Source organism: Nicotiana tabacum, chromosome 8, assembly GCF_000715075.1.
Source record: "Nicotiana tabacum cultivar K326 chromosome 8, ASM71507v2, whole genome shotgun sequence".
Lineage (NCBI taxonomy): Eukaryota > Viridiplantae > Streptophyta > Magnoliopsida > Solanales > Solanaceae > Nicotiana > Nicotiana tabacum.
Window position 1 is genome coordinate 16171187 of NC_134087.1, and position 18817 is coordinate 16190003.

At 36.5% G+C, this 18817-nt stretch overlaps 2 protein-coding genes and 1 non-coding gene across 3 annotated transcripts; 2 read left to right on the forward strand and 1 right to left on the reverse strand.

Annotated features, from left to right (window-relative positions):
- The first annotated feature begins 457 nt into the window (after positions 1-457).
- LOC107825763 (protein CASP) lies at positions 458-14873 on the forward strand. The gene is made up of 19 exons (XM_016652672.2): positions 458-681; positions 2887-2997; positions 3110-3288; positions 4430-4579; positions 5959-6047; positions 6178-6287; positions 6531-6625; positions 6857-6912; positions 7545-7710; positions 8470-8562; positions 8832-8960; positions 9352-9471; positions 9726-9806; positions 12168-12275; positions 12392-12535; positions 12613-12714; positions 13139-13218; positions 14317-14409; positions 14520-14873. Exons 1-19 carry the CDS (start codon positions 591-593, stop codon positions 14575-14577), a joined length of 2055 nt encoding a protein of 684 aa, XP_016508158.1. The 5' UTR covers positions 458-590; the 3' UTR covers positions 14578-14873.
- Positions 14874-15522: 649 nt separating this feature from the next.
- On the forward strand, positions 15523-15594 carry TRNAD-GUC (transfer RNA aspartic acid (anticodon GUC)). Its single transcript has one exon. It is a non-coding gene; the product is annotated as a tRNA-Asp (tRNA).
- A 194-nt stretch (positions 15595-15788) lies between these two features.
- Positions 15789-18040, reverse strand: LOC107825764 (protein ASPARTIC PROTEASE IN GUARD CELL 1-like). The gene has a single exon (XM_016652673.2). It carries the CDS (start codon positions 17436-17438, stop codon positions 16020-16022), a length of 1419 nt encoding a protein of 472 aa, XP_016508159.1. The 5' UTR covers positions 17439-18040; the 3' UTR covers positions 15789-16019.
- Positions 18041-18817: the final 777 nt, after the last annotated feature.

Genomic DNA, 18817 nt, shown 5'->3' on the forward strand with positions numbered 1-18817 from the left:
TGTTGTTATTTTATTAGATGTTGTGTGGTTTCATTACAAATATAATTCTATTATAAAATTATTAAGTTCTTGATTGATGCTTAAGAAAAAAATATTATTTATATTATGACATATCTTGTTAACGAGTATATAATTTATGCATTATGTTTGTAGCAATGTTTGGATAACACTAGTATTTAATGGCAAAATATCATAGATTTTATATAATTCACTGTGTAATAATTCTTATTCACCGCATAATAATTCTTACATAATTATTAGTATAGAAAAATTGTCTTACTAACTAATATGTGACCCAAATGATTTATCAATGTTATTTTAATTCCCATAATTTTTTTAAATTTAAAAGCGCTGGCAAAAGACCCGAATGACAAATGTGGGTGACCCCGACCCGTTTCTCCATTGAACACTCGTCTCCCTCTCGTTATACAACAAAATTAATTCTGAAGGAACCACAGATTATGAAAGTTCGAGATCTGTGATCTATCAAAAAACCAGTAGAACTAGCATTTCATAACATTTTCTCCGCATTTGAAGAGAAGATTGAAGTTTTTGTTCAGAGCAAAAGCTGAATTTGTGGCGGATCAGCTATGGATTCCCCGCGAGTAGGACCGGAGAGAGAGAAGGGGAGCTCAACGTCTTCTTCTACTCCTCTTGCTGCTGTCGCCAGCTTCTGGAAAGGTACTTTCTTTTTTACTGTAATTATCAAATCCTAATCTTACGTTTTTTCTACAAATTGCATATCTCCGGTTATCCGTTTTTGCTGCTCATTATCATCAACGTTATATTAATTAGAAAATATCGCTTTAGGCACCGGTTACTCATTGTCGCTTGCATGAAATGTCAAATGAAAAAGAGAACAAAATGAAAAAGGAGAAAAAAGACACTGGACGGTAATAGTTTTGGATTTGTATAATATCCAGTTTTGATATCGTCGTGTTTAGTTGTAATGTTAAATTTTAAGTTTATTTTCATTCTGACGTAATAGAATAGCAATTAACACTTGCAATCTAGCAGTGTGGACAGTATTTTTGTTATGATTTTTCACCTTAGCATTTGAAAAGTCAATATGAGAACCATGGCAGGGTATGCCGTTTAAAGTAGTGAAATAATAAGATGACTACTTGACATGTTCCGTTTAGCAGTTTGAGATTATTTTCTTTGCTGTATTTCACTTTTAACATTTGAAAGAACCAATGGGAGGTCTTTGATTAATGATTACAACCAAGAGTAGCAGTTTCTGTCGTATTAATTTATATGAAGTGGCATATAATTTGAGATGCAAAACACACCAGAAGACCACGAAGTATAATATGAGCCTCAAATATTTTTGTTGTCAATATGATTATAAACCTTTTAGTAGATTACTTGAATACATGGGCGACTCAAGCACATGTGGGGCCTAAAGCCAAAGTTTAATATGAGGCATTTTAAAAGAAAGTTATAAGATATATGTTTTTGTTTGAAGTCTATTCTTGTAAATTTTTGTGATATAAAGTTGTTACTAATCTTTTTTATAATCGATTCTCTCAAATAATTCCTTTTCAGTTGATAATATAGCGAACTCATTTAATCTTTCTTGAGATATTGTTGATCTTAGATAAGATTTTATAAAGCACTATTTGAAGCTTAAAAGTAGTTGAACACTTGAATTAATCAAATCTTGGATAAATAAGGTGAATAATGAAATCTTGGAGAAAGAAGGTGAGTAAAAATATTAAAGAGAAAGAAATAAAATATGTATGGGTTTGTGAAATATAAAGATTGATTTGGACAAATTAGGAGTAAAATTCTGATACGTTATCTAATGAAGGAGTAGTAAACAATTGAAACGTTGGGAAAGTTATTCATTTACCTATTTTTAAGTAAGTCAAATTATTTCTTATTTATATATCTAAAGAGCTTTTTTTCATTCTTTTATATAAAAAATCTACTTTTGTATTAAAAGTACTAAATATTATTTTTTAAATGCCTATAAACCTATTATTTTTTAAAAATGGGGCCCCTTAAATTTGGGGGCCTAAGGCACAAGCCTTACTATGCATAACTATAGAGCCGACCCTGCTTGAATATACCAGCTTAATGTTGGCTGGTGTAACCTTTATTTTCCTTTTCTTTACACCAAGGATGTAGTCTAGTGGTCAATAAAGTAGATGGAAAATCATGAGGTCTCAGGTTCAAAACCTCAAATCCCAGCCAAGGCAAAAGGAATTACGTGATTTCTTCTCATATGTCCAAGCTTTCGTGGGCAGAATTACCCGGTACCTGTGCCGCTGGGAGGTAGCAGGTACTCGGTGGAATAATCAAGGAGCGCAAGCTGGCCCAAACAGTACTGTTATTAAAAAAATGCCGCTTAATAAAAACTCAATTAAATGAAAACTCTCCCAGTCTTTTAAGACAAGTATCAGTGAAGTAGCTGGCTCCTTTTTCCGATGTATAAGCTTTAGAATGCAAGGAAACTGCATGGCTGTGTTTACAATGTCTTCATTTTGCTGGTTAGCTTTGCTAATGTGTTTTGTTGAGTCTTGATAGCCTGATTGATTTTGAAGAACACCTGCCTCTGACAGTATACTAACTAATTTAGATTTTTCCGTTTGGATGAGATGAGGTAAAACTGTGGGGCAATGGAGAATACAGCTCAATCTCCTTACGTTGCTCTTTGTGGCCTTTTAATTTTATTTGTGATACATTTGTCATGAATTCTTATTGACTTAATCCTTTACAGTTGTGTTGCTAGCCTAGAACTTTACTTGTTTGAAAGACTTGGTTTGTGGATAGATTTATTCATCCCAATATCCCATGATATCTTTACTCTTTAGTCTTGTCTAAGAAAAGCTAACTTCTTATGCACATTTTAAAACACATCTGCTTGTTTTTTTTTTACAGACTTTGATTTGGAGAAAGAAAGGAGTACACTGGATGAACAAGGTCTTAGGATAGCTGAAAATCAGGAGAACAGTCAGAAGAACCGACGAAAACTTGCAGAGAGCACTCGAGGTGCTAGATGCACCTTTCCGTTCACTTATTTAACTACCATTTGTCGTCATTTACCATTACTTCGACTTTTATTTAACCATTTATGTAAGCTCTTTCTACCACCTCTTGGCAGATTTTAAAAAAGCTTCAAATGAAGACAAGTTGAGCTTGTTCAACTCTTTGCTCAAGGGATACCAAGAAGAGGTTGACAATCTCACCAAGAGAGCCAAGTACGGGGAAAATGCTTTTCTTAACATTTACCAGAAATTATATGAGGCCCCAGATCCTTATCCGGTCATTGCTTCAATTGCTGTAAGTTCAAGTTTGGCCTTTCATATGATTACATTTCTCATAGAGTTGTGGAGTAACTGCATTACTGGTCCATAATGCTGTCTTCTCAAGATTTGAAAATATGGTTCCTAATGCATTTACCATTATAATGAAATTAACTACTATTAGTGCAATTAACAAGGAATTATTATAATATCTGTTCATATTCACCTTATGCAAAGAAAGTCTGCAATTTTCCACACTACATGAACTTGGCTATGGCGTCAAATTGTAGTGTACATCGACTAGGAAAGCTGAAGTATTTTGCTGATTAACAGTAGAAAAGCTTGAAATTATTTAGACATCAGTTGTTAATTGTAAGGGAAATGAGGTAGTGAATTATTCAGTTTAGGAGGATGAAAACTACATAATAACTGTCTTCCACAATAAGATGGTTAGGGTAAGAAAGCAATTTAAGACGGTTAGGAGGTTCCACTCCATTGCAATTCCAACTTGTGAGACAGATGAACCACCTGGATGAAATATGCTCTTTTCTGCTGTATTTAACCTTGATGTATCATGCATGATGGCTGTTCGCACCTAAACTCTTCATGTCATATTGGTATGAAGACTTATCCAGCCAGTTATGGTGCAATTGTAGTATGCCAAGTAAAAATGAAACTAGATGAGTAACAAAGAGAGGAAAAAGAAGCTAGTTGTGTTTGAATGTCTTGTATCTGAGAAACTTGCTTCTTTGAATGTGTTATGGCTGACCTAATGGAAGAAGATGGAAATGTCTACCGATAACATGCACGGATAGGCAGTGGAGGGTTAAGGCCTTGACCGCGAAGTCACATTTCTGAATTACTTTTGCCTAGAATAGACCGGTAAAAGCAAAAGGGAGTTAGGTTAAGCGTTGTATATTGGATAAGATCTTTCATGACTCATATGAAGCTTTATACGAAACATTTTCGGATATGAAAGGGGTTAAGGGCCTAGATGATGAGAAACTATATCAATATAGAGAATTTTCAGGATGTTGTTCAAAGCATATTGCTGAGGTACCACTAGAGCTGTGGAATCGATTTCAGGTCCAAATCATATCTAGGATATTGGGATATTTTCTTTTCCTATTCCCTTTTAGGTTCATTTTTCATATCTGATTGTCCTTATCACTGTGCAGGAGAAGGATTCAAAACTATCAGAATTAGAGTCTGAGAACCGAAAAATGAAGGTTGAACTTGAAGAATTTCGCATGGAGGCAACTCATCTGAAAAATCAACAAGCAACAATAAGAAGACTTGAAGACCGGTGCCGCCAGTTAGAGCAACAGGCCAGTATATATTGTAATTCCTTTTATATATCAGTGTGTGTGTGTATGTGTAAGTTCTAGTGTTTTCCTTCGAAGAATGATCCAAAAGAACATTGAGAGTAATTTTGTTGAATCTTCTGCTATCCCACATCACAATTTTCTTAATATAGGTAAAGTGTATCTTTGATCGAAACACCAGCAAAAAGAGACTGCTCGGGGATGTTACAACCAAAAGAGAAAGCCATTACAAGATATCAAATGGCTAAGAAAATAAAAAATGGCCAAGCTATCATTTACATCTAATGGGGCCGTGTTGCACCAAATTCTAAATACAGTTGTTCTTGAGTTTAGTATAGGGTCTTCTTTGTTCGCCAAAAATCTTTTTTTGTGTGTGTGCTTATATTGCAAATTTGCCCACCAAATAGCTGCTGGCATGGTGTAAGGGTAAGAGGCCTTGAGCATATCCTTTCTGTGCCATCCGAAGAAGCTGAAGAGTAGAACTAGGCAGGCACCACCTAGGCCCATGATATTGAATGCCAAGTCCCGAAGCTGAGAAGTACGCTTGGGTGAGAAACAAGTGGTTAATGTCCTCTTTTTTTTCATTCCTAAGGTAGCATCTATTGCTCACTTGAAGTCCGCTTTTCTGTAGATTGTTAATATTAAGGCAGGCCCCAATTGCCACCCAAGTGAAACATTTCATTTTGTTGGGTGCTTATTCGTCCAGACGGTTTTCCAATGTCATTGAGGGAGTACCTTTCAATCTGATGAAATCCAGAGTTCATTTGAGATTAGGAGCTCTGTCTAGCATTTGCAATAAGTTAACATAACTGTCCACTTCCAAGTCACTATTTCTGTTTAAAATGTGATAGGTGAAGTTGTTAACTTTTTGCTGTTTCAATATTCTGTAAAAGGCCCACCAGAGGTATGACTGCATTGGATGAGTGAAATCAGGCTGACAGAACAAATGCCAGCCCTGGCTCATACTGAGCTTGAGAAAAAAGAAAGTGAAGTTTAAGCTTAGTATTGCTGTGGGCTTACAATTTTCAATACTAGAAATTTCCTCTAGGAAATCTAAAATTTCACCAGATCTGGCAGCTTAGATTAAAACTAAGCTGTGTCAAGTCGGTGTAGGTCAGGAATCAGTTAGCTTGTGCTCAACCCTTTGAGAAGTGGTTTTTGAACATGAGCCAATAATCTATTTCCTCCTCATCCTGTTCATGCTTCCATATACTTCATATTATTTCCGGGAGAGGGTGGCGAGGCTTTTGAATTCTCATATCATCTTATCCAAGCACTGGCTTATGGTGAGAAGTCCATCTTAAGATATGCTGCATATTTGAGATACGTAGTTGCCAGGTTCATTTGGTTTCTCCTTTAATATTTCTTCTTTCATGGTTCAGATGGAGGAAAAAGTCAAGGAAATTGTAGAAATCAAGCAACGCAGTTTGGCAGAAGAGAACCAGAAAACACTTGAGGTTTTAAAAGAAAGGTATTATTTTCTGTTGAGTTAGGAAAGGCCAAATAGGTTAAGTTAAAATTTATTCTAGATATGCATGTGGTGTAATGTGTGTCATGCTGGAGTAGACATTAATGATTTGCAGTGCTTCTGTTTGATGCAGGGAACAATTATTGCAGGATCAGTTACGCCAAGCTCAAGAAAGTGTTTCTACCATGCAGAAGTTGCACGAACTTGCACAGAGCCAGTTGTTTGAAGTTCGTGCACAATCAGGTGATATACTAATCTGGACTCTATAATTTTGGTGTTGATGAATGATCTCTATTATGGTTTCTGGAGTAGGTCTTTAGTTTTATGTAAAAATTCTCTTTGCTCCTTTTTTAACCTTCTCATAAACATATTGATCTTCTTGCTTGATCTCTGTTTTGCCTTTTCAACTCATATGGTCTTCTAGACTCCTGTTCGTGGAAATGCTTTTCATGAGTGATTTGACAACTCCTTTTATTCGTAATTTAGAGGAAGAGAGAGCAACAAAGCAATCAGAAGTCAATCTCTTAATGGATGAAGTTGAACGGGCTCAAACTCGCCTTCTTAGTCTTGAAAGAGAAAAGGTAGAAGGATTACTTTGGCCCTTACTGCAACTATTCTCCAATGTCTCACTTTTCAAGTCCACAGCCAATGTTTTGGCTGTAGATGCTCCTGGGACACAGTTTTGCTCTAGGCTAGCCCAGCTCCAACCCAAAAAAATTAAAAAAGATCTTTAGCTTTGGAATTTATAAAAATGATTGAGGATGAAAAAGCTTATTTAATGTATCAGTAATCTTTTGCTTTGACTTATGCAGGGATTGTTGCGCACACAATTACAGACTGCAAATGAAGATAATGATCACAAGAACAGGTGTCTTCTCTTGATTATTAAATTGATCTTATTCCTATTGACCTCTTAAGTATGCATAAGCACCTATATGTCTTGTGATGGCCACCTGAGTCATTCCATACCTTCCTTGGGCTCATGACCGATTATCTCTTATAGACAAGCTTGAACATATGCAGCATTAAGTAAAGGCCATTTGAAAAGATGTTTTTGGATTGCTATATAGGTCTTTAGAAATCCTCTATACATGAAAAATGAAAAAAAAAGAAAAAGAAGAGAAACTTTGTCTCACATAACTGAGTATGGCTATGCACTTATCCAAAAAAAAAAGATGAGAGAGAGAGAGAGAGAGAAGAAGAAGAGAGAGTATACTTATGCAGTTCAATTTAAGATCATGACAAATAAAGGTAAATAAAGTGTGAGGTTCTGGGTAGAGCAAATGACTTTGTGATGAATAGCAGATAAATACTTCACTATGCTGAAAAGTCAAGCCATGAAGCATTTTTTTGTATTTGCATGCAGTACGATGACTATGACGTACTTCCATGTTGTCCATCTTGTATCCCCGTTATTCTTTTTGCCTTCCGAAAATATGTCATATATCATTTGTACATGGGTTTAGATATCTGATCTAAGTGTAATTGGTTTGTTTTCAGTGATAACTTGGATGCAGATAGTGCTCTTGAGAATTCTTTGTATGCCAAGGAGAAGATAATCTCTGATCTAAATGTGGAACTTCATAAGTTGGAGAACACATTATCAAATGAGCGAGAAGATCACATGAATGAGATAAAGAAGTTGAATTCTCTGCTTCATGAGAAGGTATATTTTGTCAATATTCCTTAACTGAAAAACATTCTTATACTCTCTGTAACCATATTAGTAATCTTTGTCATCATACTGATCTGTCAAATGAAAATAACGATAGTTTTCATGAGTAGATATTGGTATAAAAACATGCTTCTATTTTAAGTCTTACCTTACCAAACAAAAAAAAACATGCTTCTATTTACTTTCTTTTGGGAGAGCTTTAAGGTTCGAGTCCGGGGAATGGAGAAATCCCTGGTTGGGAACACTTCCCCCTTAATGGGACCTACATAACGCGAATCTGGATTAGTTGGCAACCCCCCTCCCCCCCACAAAAAAAAAACCTAATATCTGTAGGGCCAACTTCTTCTTGCTTGCTAATTTGAAAAAGAAAATGATCTGTAATTCCAAGATATATTACTCCTTGTCTTGATAATATTTTCTTTATATTGTTTTATCCCCTCTTATCTTTATCATTATATCAACAATTTACCAAAAGTTTTTATTACTATGTCAATATCTTGAAAGCTCTGCACTAATTTAAACATCTCCTCTCTCAAGTACTAGTAACTTCTCTATGCAGTTATGCCTTAATTGAATCTTAGAGCATTTATACTGAGAACTGTATACTGATGGTGCTCGAAGTTTGGTGACATTTTTGGTTTCACTCTATTTTCTTGCAATAGACAAAGCTAGTCATGTTATTTGTTGTGTTCCCCTTTAAGGTCCTTCCTTTCTTTCTCCTTATTTTTCTTGCTTATTTATATTCCTCAGGAAGTTGCTCTTGAAGAACTAAAGAAGGAACTTCAAACAAGGCCTACAACAAAATTGGTAGATGATTTGAGGAAGAAAGTTAAGATCTTACAGGTACCGTACAGTTATTTGCTCGTCTACTTTTGTCTAACTTCACAAAATAGCAAACAAATTCCTTAAAACTGATTTTGAAAGTTCTGAGATCTCTGCTCCTTCCCCATTCTTTTACTCTTCTATATCACACCAATTGTCTCTGCCTCCTTTGGATGCTTCCATCCCTTCTTCATCAGGTTCTTTGTTTTTTATCCCTCTATGATACACAATGAAGGTCAAGAATGGTGCCGGTATGTCTTCAATTTAGTTTTTTTCTTGGCTCTATGTAGGCAGTGGGTTATAATACAATTGAGGCTGAGGATTGGGAAGTTGCTACCAGTGGGCAAGAGATGAGCAAACTTGAGTCATTACTTCTTGACAAGAATCGGAAAGTGGAGCATGAGCTAACACAGTTGAAGGTAATTGCAATTATTGATCATGTACTGAGGGTTATTTTATTATGATTCTATTGATAATACTAATATATCGTCTGTTGTCGTCTTCTTGAGCTGAGGGTCTCCTGGAAATAGCCTCTCTACCACTCAGGGTAGAGGTAAGGTCTGCGTACATACTACCCTCCCCAGACCCCACTAGTGGGATTACACTGGGCCGTTGTTGTTGTTGTTGATCATGTACTGATTATATGTCGATCGTAATTTGTGTTTATGGAAAAAATCTGAAGCCACTCAGTTGGTCATAGATAAATGGAGTGTTATTTAAAATATCTTCATATCAGAGAATTATTACAGGTTATACTCGGATAACTCCATGATTAAAATTGTTTGAATTACTATTTTCAATGGCTTTCAGGTCCAACTTTCTGAGCGGACCTCTTTACTGGAATCTGCCGAAGCAAAGATTGCAGAACTAACTGCAAAGGTTAATGAACAACAAAAGTTAATACAGAAGCTAGAGGATGATATTCTGAAGGTATGTTCACAATTTCTCTCTCCCCTTCTTTCTGTCTGCGTGATATAATTTATATTTTAGCTAGTCCATAAAATAGATAGGTTTATGTGATGATAATTGAACATGAAATGCCTGAAACAAGATTCCTGTATATCTGAACTTTCCCAAGTAATATCTGTTTGCTTTTCTAACGATAGGTGGATATTATAGTGCAGTTTGTTACTAAATTAATTTCGCTCAACTTTTTCAGACTAGTTTTCTTGTTTTTAACACAGGGATACAGTTCTAAAGATAGAAAAGGTACTCGATTTGATGATTGGGATCTATCTGAGTCTGGTGGAACAGAGCCCCCTGAGGTGAGTGTTCTTCCTTTCTGCTTCTTTATGTCTGTATTTTCCTTATAAACAAATGAGTCATTAGATTGTTGGAAGTGAGCCCTTGCTCGCACATATTGCCTATCTTTCTCCGTATCATCTTTATCCTTCATTTATTGAAGATTCCAATCTTTCAAATGTTATGGATGGCGAAAATTTTCATTTACCAGGTGACGTTTAGAATTGCTACTATGGCTCAGCCAATGGACCAGTTAAAAAGGGAAATGATTTCAGAAAATGCTGAGTTTTGGATCGACATTCTTTAATGATCAAACACAGTCACTTCTTTTCCATCATTCAAGGAGAGAGACTCACAATATAAGTATTTGGTAAACCTTCAGTCTTATACAGACTCAATGGTAGCTAGGTAAAGGGTAGTCGGTGTACAAAGCTTCCTGCATTTACACAGGGTCCGGGAAAGAGCCGCACACCAAGGGGTGTGATGTAGGCAGCCTATCCTTATCAATTTTTTTTTTGATAAGGATGAAGCGGAAGGTAATTAAATTGACATTAATAGAACTGTTTAAGGGATTTGCACACCTGTACATATTTCAGCACTTAGTGCTGTTATAATGTAATTTCCTTCTCTGAAAAAAGGGGGAAAAAAGAAACAAGGAGAAAACTCTTGCTAAATATGATTTTTTAAACTGAATTAGCATAAGAGAATGACAGGACGAGCTACTAGGAGATGAAAAAGAAGAATAAAACAGAATTGGCTTAAGTGGGATTGAGCTCAACATCAGTAGCTCATACAAACCTTAAATATGCGGGTGTCTGCATATCTTTGCAGCGTATGTGAGGAAGTGGGATGTCATAACTCGGCCAAATTCTAGTTCATTGTGCCTGCTAGTGATTGGACACCTGGCCTCTCTCCCAATATGTTAACAAGATAATTGCAAAATAAACAATCCTCATGTCATCTTGCTATAAAATGACAGGGGATGTTGAGAAATATGGTTTCTGATAGAAATCTCAAAATTCTGACAGTCCTATCGTCACATCTGCTATATCCTTGTAACTGGACTCCTTTATGGAGTTGGGCATTGATCCTGCTTTTTGTGGGGCTAACACATGATTTTGTTCCAAAAGATTGCATAACATCCAGTAAACTTTGAAAATCATCTTGGATTTTAATGATTAGGAGTTTAATTGTGTTAACTTCCTATTGTCCAACGGTCATGAAGTGTTGAGCGAATCCCAGGCTTCATAATCTGGAGAGGTTGTTAGAGAAGACTATTACACAGTGAAATCTCATTACTCAATATTGACAATGCAGAAGCAAGATTCATCAGTTTCTGAAGGAAGCCATATGAAACACTTGCTACCTCAGCAAGTTCCTTTCTTTGGCTGGACAGCAGCCTTGGGAGAGTCTCTCCCCAGGAAAGAGTTCAGAACAGGCATGAATTTGTGAGAAAAAATAAATAAAATGATGAAAATTTGCTTCTTTTGCAATGAGAAGGAAGAAACAATAAATCACCTCATTCTACACTGTGACATGGCTTTTCCTTTTTGATAGGTCATTGTGACATGGCTTTTAAGTTATGGACTGTGTACCTGAACCTGATAGGATTGCGCTTGGCTATGCCTATTGCCTTGTAGCATAAATGTTCTTCTGTGCACTGGTTGGACAGTATGGAGTGGGAGGAACAAAATATTTTTTGAAAATGAAGAAACAGCTGCTTGCATTCTGAAAAGAAAATGTCTGAATTCTGTGCCTTTAGAGTAGACAGTAACGTAACTCATACAGAAGATTTTTGAACTTGTTGAGAAAGTGGTGGGAAAAAATGTATTACCCCCTTGGTATGAAATTATTTTATGAGTAAACTGCTAACTTAATTTAAAAATAAAAAATAACTATTCATCATCCAAGAAGTCCCCCTACCTGTGGAAGTAATGGAGAAACTGCTCTAAAGGTGATGAAATTGGAGTTGAATTCAACAACATCAAACCCAGTAAAATCAAGTGGAGTCTGGGGAGAACAGAACAGACCCAGTAAACTCCCACAAATTGGAGTTGAATTATAAAAGATAAATGGTGTCTTAACATATAAAATAGGTTGGAAAAGAATATCGGATACAGAAAATTTAGAGTGAAATGTAAGTGTTTGAATATACTAGCTTTTTGGTGTAAAAGATAGATTTTTTAAGTTTACTTATAGCGTAGTTTGAATTCGTAGCTTTGTACTCACCTGCTCTGTCTTGGTGCTGGACCAGTAATCATTGCATTTCAAATTGAATTTTTACTGCTTCCAATTTGTATATTTGAAGTTCCAGAAACATTTGCATATCTCCTGTGATTTTTTTGAAATGTGAATTTTCTAACGAGAGACGTCCTTTGAAACAGAATGCAAAGCAGAGGCACGTTTCCTCAGACCAGGATCAGAGCTCAATGCTTAAGGTGATCTGCAACCAAAGAGACCGTTTCCGTGCTCGTTTGCGGGAGACTGAAGAGGTTTTGTTTGAAACAATTTCTCTTTCTATTTTTCTACCTACCTTCCATTTAACCTCATTTTGCACATCTTTTCTATTGACAAGAGTCCTTGGTTCTTGAATTGTTGATCTCACTAGGAAATTAGACAGCTGAAGGAGAAGATAGGGGCACTGACCTCAGAACTTGATAAAACGAAAGCAGATAATGTCAAACTTTATGAAAAGATTCGTTATGTTCAGGATTATAATTCTGAGAGAGTGATTTCAAGAGGATCAAAAAAGGTGACCTATCAGGTTCTGGTGTTGATTATAAGTCTATTCACATATTTTGTTCTCTAACGCCACCTTTTGGTTCTCAGTATGTAGAAGATTTAGAAAGTGGTTCCAGCTCTGATGTGGAATCCAAATACAAGAAGATGTATGAGGAAGACATAAATCCATTTGCGGCATTCTCAAAGAAGGTTCCAGCTCTTCTAGCACATCCTTAATTGAATCTCTTCTAAATAATTTCCATTGACAGTGTGATTAGGTAGTTTCATACATTTAGACATATGCTCCTCCTTGGTTCTGGCAGGCTATTGAGGCCTCCAAAATTTCTATTTCAGACTCATTAAATGTGCTAAGAGGAAATGCTATGCATGCTTTTTATTGCATAAAATTGTGTAAAGACATCTAACTTCTGTCTGAATTGTTCAATATGTTTTTGTCTCTTTTGTGCTTTCCCTGTATTTTTTTTATCAGGATCATGCTGTCTTTCCTCTATTGTTTTCTGTATTCCCTTTGATTTGATTGCTGAATCTGTACACGTTCCTTCCCTCGTCTACTCTTATTATTAGATGTCTTGGATCCTCATTTACCAAATCTATTTTCTTTTGTCTATTATAGGAAAGAGATCAAAGATACAAGGAATTAGGTTTGAGAGACAAGATTACTCTCAGTAGTGGCCGCTTTCTTCTTGGTAACAAGTAAGCTTCATTTATCCTGTTTTCCTTTTTTAGCTTGACATTTTTACCTCTTAAGGTCAGGATTATTTTACTTCTATTGCATTATAACTGAAGTCAAATCTCACTGATGCAATGCTTTGTCTGGACATCTTTGTTACCTCTAGCAATAATGCTGGTTGTCAACTTATTCTATCCGTAGCTTGTTTGAGTGAGGACTAGAGGAATTTTCTCTGACTTCTGTGCTGACTTATATGCAAGGCCTTCTTCTGTCCTTTTTCACATGGGGCCATACATCGTATGTAGAAAACTTAGCAGAGACTGTTACATAACAGCTATTACGAGGAAAAAGGAAGAGAAGTTGCTGCTTGAAGCTATGATATCAGACAGATGTATTAGCAACCGTTTTGTTTCTAGATTCAAATGTCATAAGCATTTAACACCTTAAAATTGTTATCCAGTACCTGTGCTGGTGGGAGGTAACACGTACCCGTTGGAATTAGTTGAGGGGCACGCTCGCTCACCCGGACACCGTGGTTATCAAAAAAAGAAAAAGCAACTTGGAAATTGTGTCTCTGTGTATCATACTTCCGTATCTGATTAACCAAAGAGCAACATAAAATAGTGTAGAGCTAAGCCTGGAGATGAAGACTGCCAATTTTCTTGTGGTTTATTGTATCTCAGCATAGATTCATGGGCTGTGGCCGTATTTTTGACAGCCCGTGCATTTCACGTGTTATAAAGCAATAGTTTCAATAAGTTACGATGATGCTGTGGAAAAACATACGCCATTGTAGTGCTGGTTTTATCTAGCAAGGGGTTAAACATTTGAAGCCAGAAGCCTCATAACAACATTAAAAAATGAGGTGGTTCTCAGGTTCAGCAGGAATAATATGAAAAATATATCTTTAAGATATAACACTTGTAACCAAGAGTTACGTTAGACTATCAACTACTGTGTTGATTAGCTATCTTGAACTTCTTTTCCTTTCACCGGGGCTTAAAACTGAGTAAGAGTAGCTCACTGTCTTTCCCAGTATTTTCTATACTATAAATGTAATATTGTCTTCGGTCAACTCCGGTATTTCATGTCATAAACTGAAGAAAAACTTGTTGGTGCAGGTACGCTCGGACGTTTGTATTCTTTTATACCATTGGGTTGCATATTTTAGTATTCACCTGCCTATACAGGATGTCAGCTTTGAGCTACCTAAGGTACACCTATCATAACCCCCCGCCCAGACAAGTGAATTCACGTTGTATCTGTGATATAATTCGCAATCCATGAGATAGTTTGTTTACTAGCTTGAGTGAATTTTCTGCAGCCATGGTGAAGAATCTCTTATTGGAGATAAGAATCTCAATCTTCCTCATGCACTATAGCCTCCTTCGCGGTATCAAGTTTTTGCATCCTTTCAAGTTCTTGCCAACCTAAAGGAACAAACAAACACTCTCATACGATGTAAATAGTTTGAAAAAATAGATGCATTAATTGTTTCATTCAAGTTTTGACAGTTCAAAGAAAATGATAAAACTAGTTTCCACAGGACTTCTGTCCTTGTTATTACTATTTCGCCTTTTGCTCCACTGGTGCTTATCCCTGTAATACGCGTTGTCCAATTGAAAGGGCAATGCGGAAGGAAGTTTGAGATATGGGCATTTTCTTTGAATTTCAAGAAGTCTTTTCCTTTATTTTACATTTCATTTTTCTGTTTATTTATCTTGTTATTATTTCAATCAATGATATTGAATGGTCATCTTCGTTTCCACTATGCGTTTCACATTATAGTTAAGTCAGTTAAAAGAATAAATGCTTAAATATCAAGCAAAGCGATTTTCCATTGAAATTTCTTGCATTTAGGCACTCCTTTTTAGTGGATACTTTCTTATCTAAAATGTCAAGTAAATTTTGTGAGAAAGTAGTCAAATATAACAACCCTGATGCTTAATTCAAATAAATGTTAAATTGCTGGGTTGGACTTATAAATTTAATATTCATATGATTAAAAGTCGTCTGTCAAGATCATCGAAGTTGTGATATTCATATACAAAATATTACTTTGTTTTTTGAATTGATGTTGATTATGTAAATAAGTTGTAGTTTAATTTAAAAATCTTTATTAAAGCATCTAAACAATCAAAAGCAACGACTAGTCCAAGCCTTGGCAAAAATTACAGTTTTCCCTCCTTTTGGGTTGTATAGTGCCGTGCATTCCCTCTCTCAATCTTTTATTGGTAGACGACGTTCGCAAATTACCAGCAAACAAAGAGAATATATCAAATATATTTAAAGATAAATAATTAGCAATGAATTTCTTAAGCAACCAAGTCGTTGTAGTATAGTGGTGAGTATTCCCGCCTGTCACGCGGGTGACCCGGGTTCGATCCCCGGCAACGGCGTTTCTTTTTTTTCTTTCTTTTGGAACAATTTTGTTTTTTCAACAGTGTTAAACCTTAAAACCTGTTTTTAAACTTTTGGAGCTTTAAAACCTCTTTTATACTCAGATTCTGACAACCACTTTGATATCTGAATCATAATCTACTAAATTGGTGAAATTACCATGATAGTGTGAATTTTTTTTTTAATATCAGTGTAAATAACTTCAAATTTCAATTCTTAAATAGTCCACAAAAACCATTGTGATAAACAAGTAGGAGTAAAAGAAAGGAAAAGCAACCATCGTCCATAAACAAATTAATTATTGCAAACCAACTTTTTATTGGCTCCTTTCTTTTTCTCTTTTTTCATTTTTCTTTCTTAATTTAATGCAGCTACTGCCGCTATAAATTTTATCTCCACAGTTGTACTTCGAAGTACTACTCCGCTAACATTTATCAGGACTAAATCCAACAAGGTTGTTAGCCAGGTCATAACTGACACGTGTCCCTTGCTGCTGTATGTTTCCAATAATCGAGAATTTTCCATCCTCCGGAGCAAAAGCTAAGCAGAACTTCCCCGACGAGTTCACCGGAACCAGCGTGTTCTTGGGGTGCAACGACAGCGTCTTACCACCGGAAAAATGAAACGCCACCGTCGGAACACTCGCCGTTTTCATACCCGACAAATCATAGCAAGTATCAAACAACATAAAATCCCCGTCGGCCGGCAAATCCTGAGCATATTTCACAAATGTGTCACGTAAAGCATTGTAAACGCTCCTCTCAAACCGCGTAACCGCTGTACCGGAGTCCACAATAATCCCTCCGTTACCGTTATCGTCCACCTGAAATATGTTCGCCGGAACCGATAACATCTCGCCGGCGACGCTGATTCCTTCGAGACCGACGTAGAAAAAAGTACTCCTCTTCGAGTTTTGTAGCAACGGTGCAATTATCGAGTCGCTAGGTCCAGCGGAATTGAACTCCAATGTCGATGATGAATCAGAATCACGATCTACAAGGCAGTAGGAAAACGACGTCGCTTTAATTTGAGACGGAAGAGATAATGAGCCGCCGCCGAGAGCTACCAGCCCAGCTGAGCCAATAAATAGGCCTTCGTTATCATGGCCACAGCCTATAGCAACATTAGAGAATGACGATCCTCCAGAGTTTCCTAACGACACCGTTTCAGTGGCGAACTCTCCAACGGTGAAAGACCCGTCGCCATAGGAGACTTGATAGAGACACGTGCCGGTTGAAGAACATTCCGAGACATGAAGAGCGGAGCACTCGGGTGAGTCGCAAGAGAGGCTAGTGTAGGTGGAAGAATCGGACGGGTTGAAAATTGAATCGGTTTGCTGGTAACATTCGGAGCAGGGCTCACATTGAAGCCATGTAATGTCACTACCAGTGTCAATAGCCATGTAGAATTCCTTCACCGGTTGTCCGAATCCGACCCGAGCAAAATACTCGCCACTGCCTTCACTTACTCCAGAAGTAACAGGGGTCTGGATTTCTTCAAGTTGAAGCATAGTAGTGAGTGAGGAAACTCGGACAGAGTCACGAGCGAGTCGGGAGAGAGTGAGATATGTGTAGTTTTTATGTTGGGTTTTTGTAAGAGAGGAACGAGGATAGATTGATACAGAGAATGCTGAAGAAGAAGAAGAATTAAAAAGGGGTTGTTTTATTGCTTCTTGTTGGAAAGATTGGAACTTGGGAGAGAGAACATGAAGAGTATTTTGAATGGATTTTGCAACGTCGAGGATTTGGGACTCAAGTGGAGGTGAAGAGAGTGAGCGAGAGAGAGTAAGAGGAAGGAAAGAAACAGAGATGATGAGAATAAAGAAGGAGAAGAAGTGTGCCATTATTCTTTCGTACAAAGAAAATGAAGAATGGAATGCAAGAATTGAGAGCTGGGACTGGATATAAGTAGGAGGAGGAGAAGGAAAAGCCGAAAGGTGAGAAAAGAGTGAGCTCACGTCAACCTTGTATAAGGTTTGAATAGAAAAAATGCATTAATGGCGGGGGAAAAAAGCTTTCATACATACTTGATACCTGCTCTGTGGACTGTGCAGTGTGCCCAATAAGAAGAGGAGTTAAGTTATTGCTACAGTTAAATGGAGTATGGTTTTTTCCCTTGTGTATCACATCAGTAATTCTCCAGTAATCACTCATCTTCTATCTGTCCAAACCTTTTAATCCAAGGGATTGTGGTACATGTTACTAGTACGAGGTGGCACGTATGTATGCCGTGGAATTAGAAAAGGTGCGCACCAAATCACTTATTTGTGCATACAACCATAACAACAAATCCGGTGTAATTTCAAAAGTGAAGTCTAGAAAGGACAGTATACACTTGAACATTTACATAGCATAGACCTCGGCTCAGTAAAAGCATAATATCTTCTATGAATATTGGTGTTAAAATATTACTCTGGTATAAACCGACTCCGAGCTAATAGATACTGTTCGTAGACTGCTCTCACTTGACTAGTACATGTTTTCACTACATTATAATTAACATGATGAGTAATCTCTTAAAGCTGGTCAAATTACACCAAATAATTCTATCTGAAATCATCTTCTATATTGAGGAAAGATTAATATTCTGGTCTCTTCTTTATTCATTCTTTGATTGAATCAGTGATTTGACAACGGAATCAATGTGAGAAATTTCTCACTGAGAATATAAATTTTCTTTCTTTGATTGAAGCAAGTCTTTTTTCCGTTCTATTCCGTCGTCGATTATTACTCCCTTAATTTCTTTCTTGTACTAGTACTATTATTTTAGCGGTAGTAGATTAAATGGCTTACTTGAGGTGATTTTAAACTTTCATTCCAGGATAAATCTATCAAGTTCCTACCTAATTTTCAACAAGGTAAAATTGATTAAAGGCTCACAACTCACTCTGGTATAACAAAACACGAGCTCTACTTTCTAGTCAACAATCTTTTCATTAAAGCGTATTTCTTGAGTTGAAGAAAGGATCTTCCTTTTTTACCGCTGACTTTACTCAGTAGTTTTAAATGAGTTGTGTGTATAAGTAGGACCAATTTCTTGTTGAACCATCAACATTTATTGATAGAATAACTGATTATTGGACGTCGTTCTATAGCCAAAATGGAGAAAGAAAGAAACACATTTCACCCACAATTCAAACTTGTAAGACTTGAGTTAGATATATTTCTCTGTTAGTTGCCAATTAATTACTAGCCTATTTATGGTTATGTTATTAGATCAATA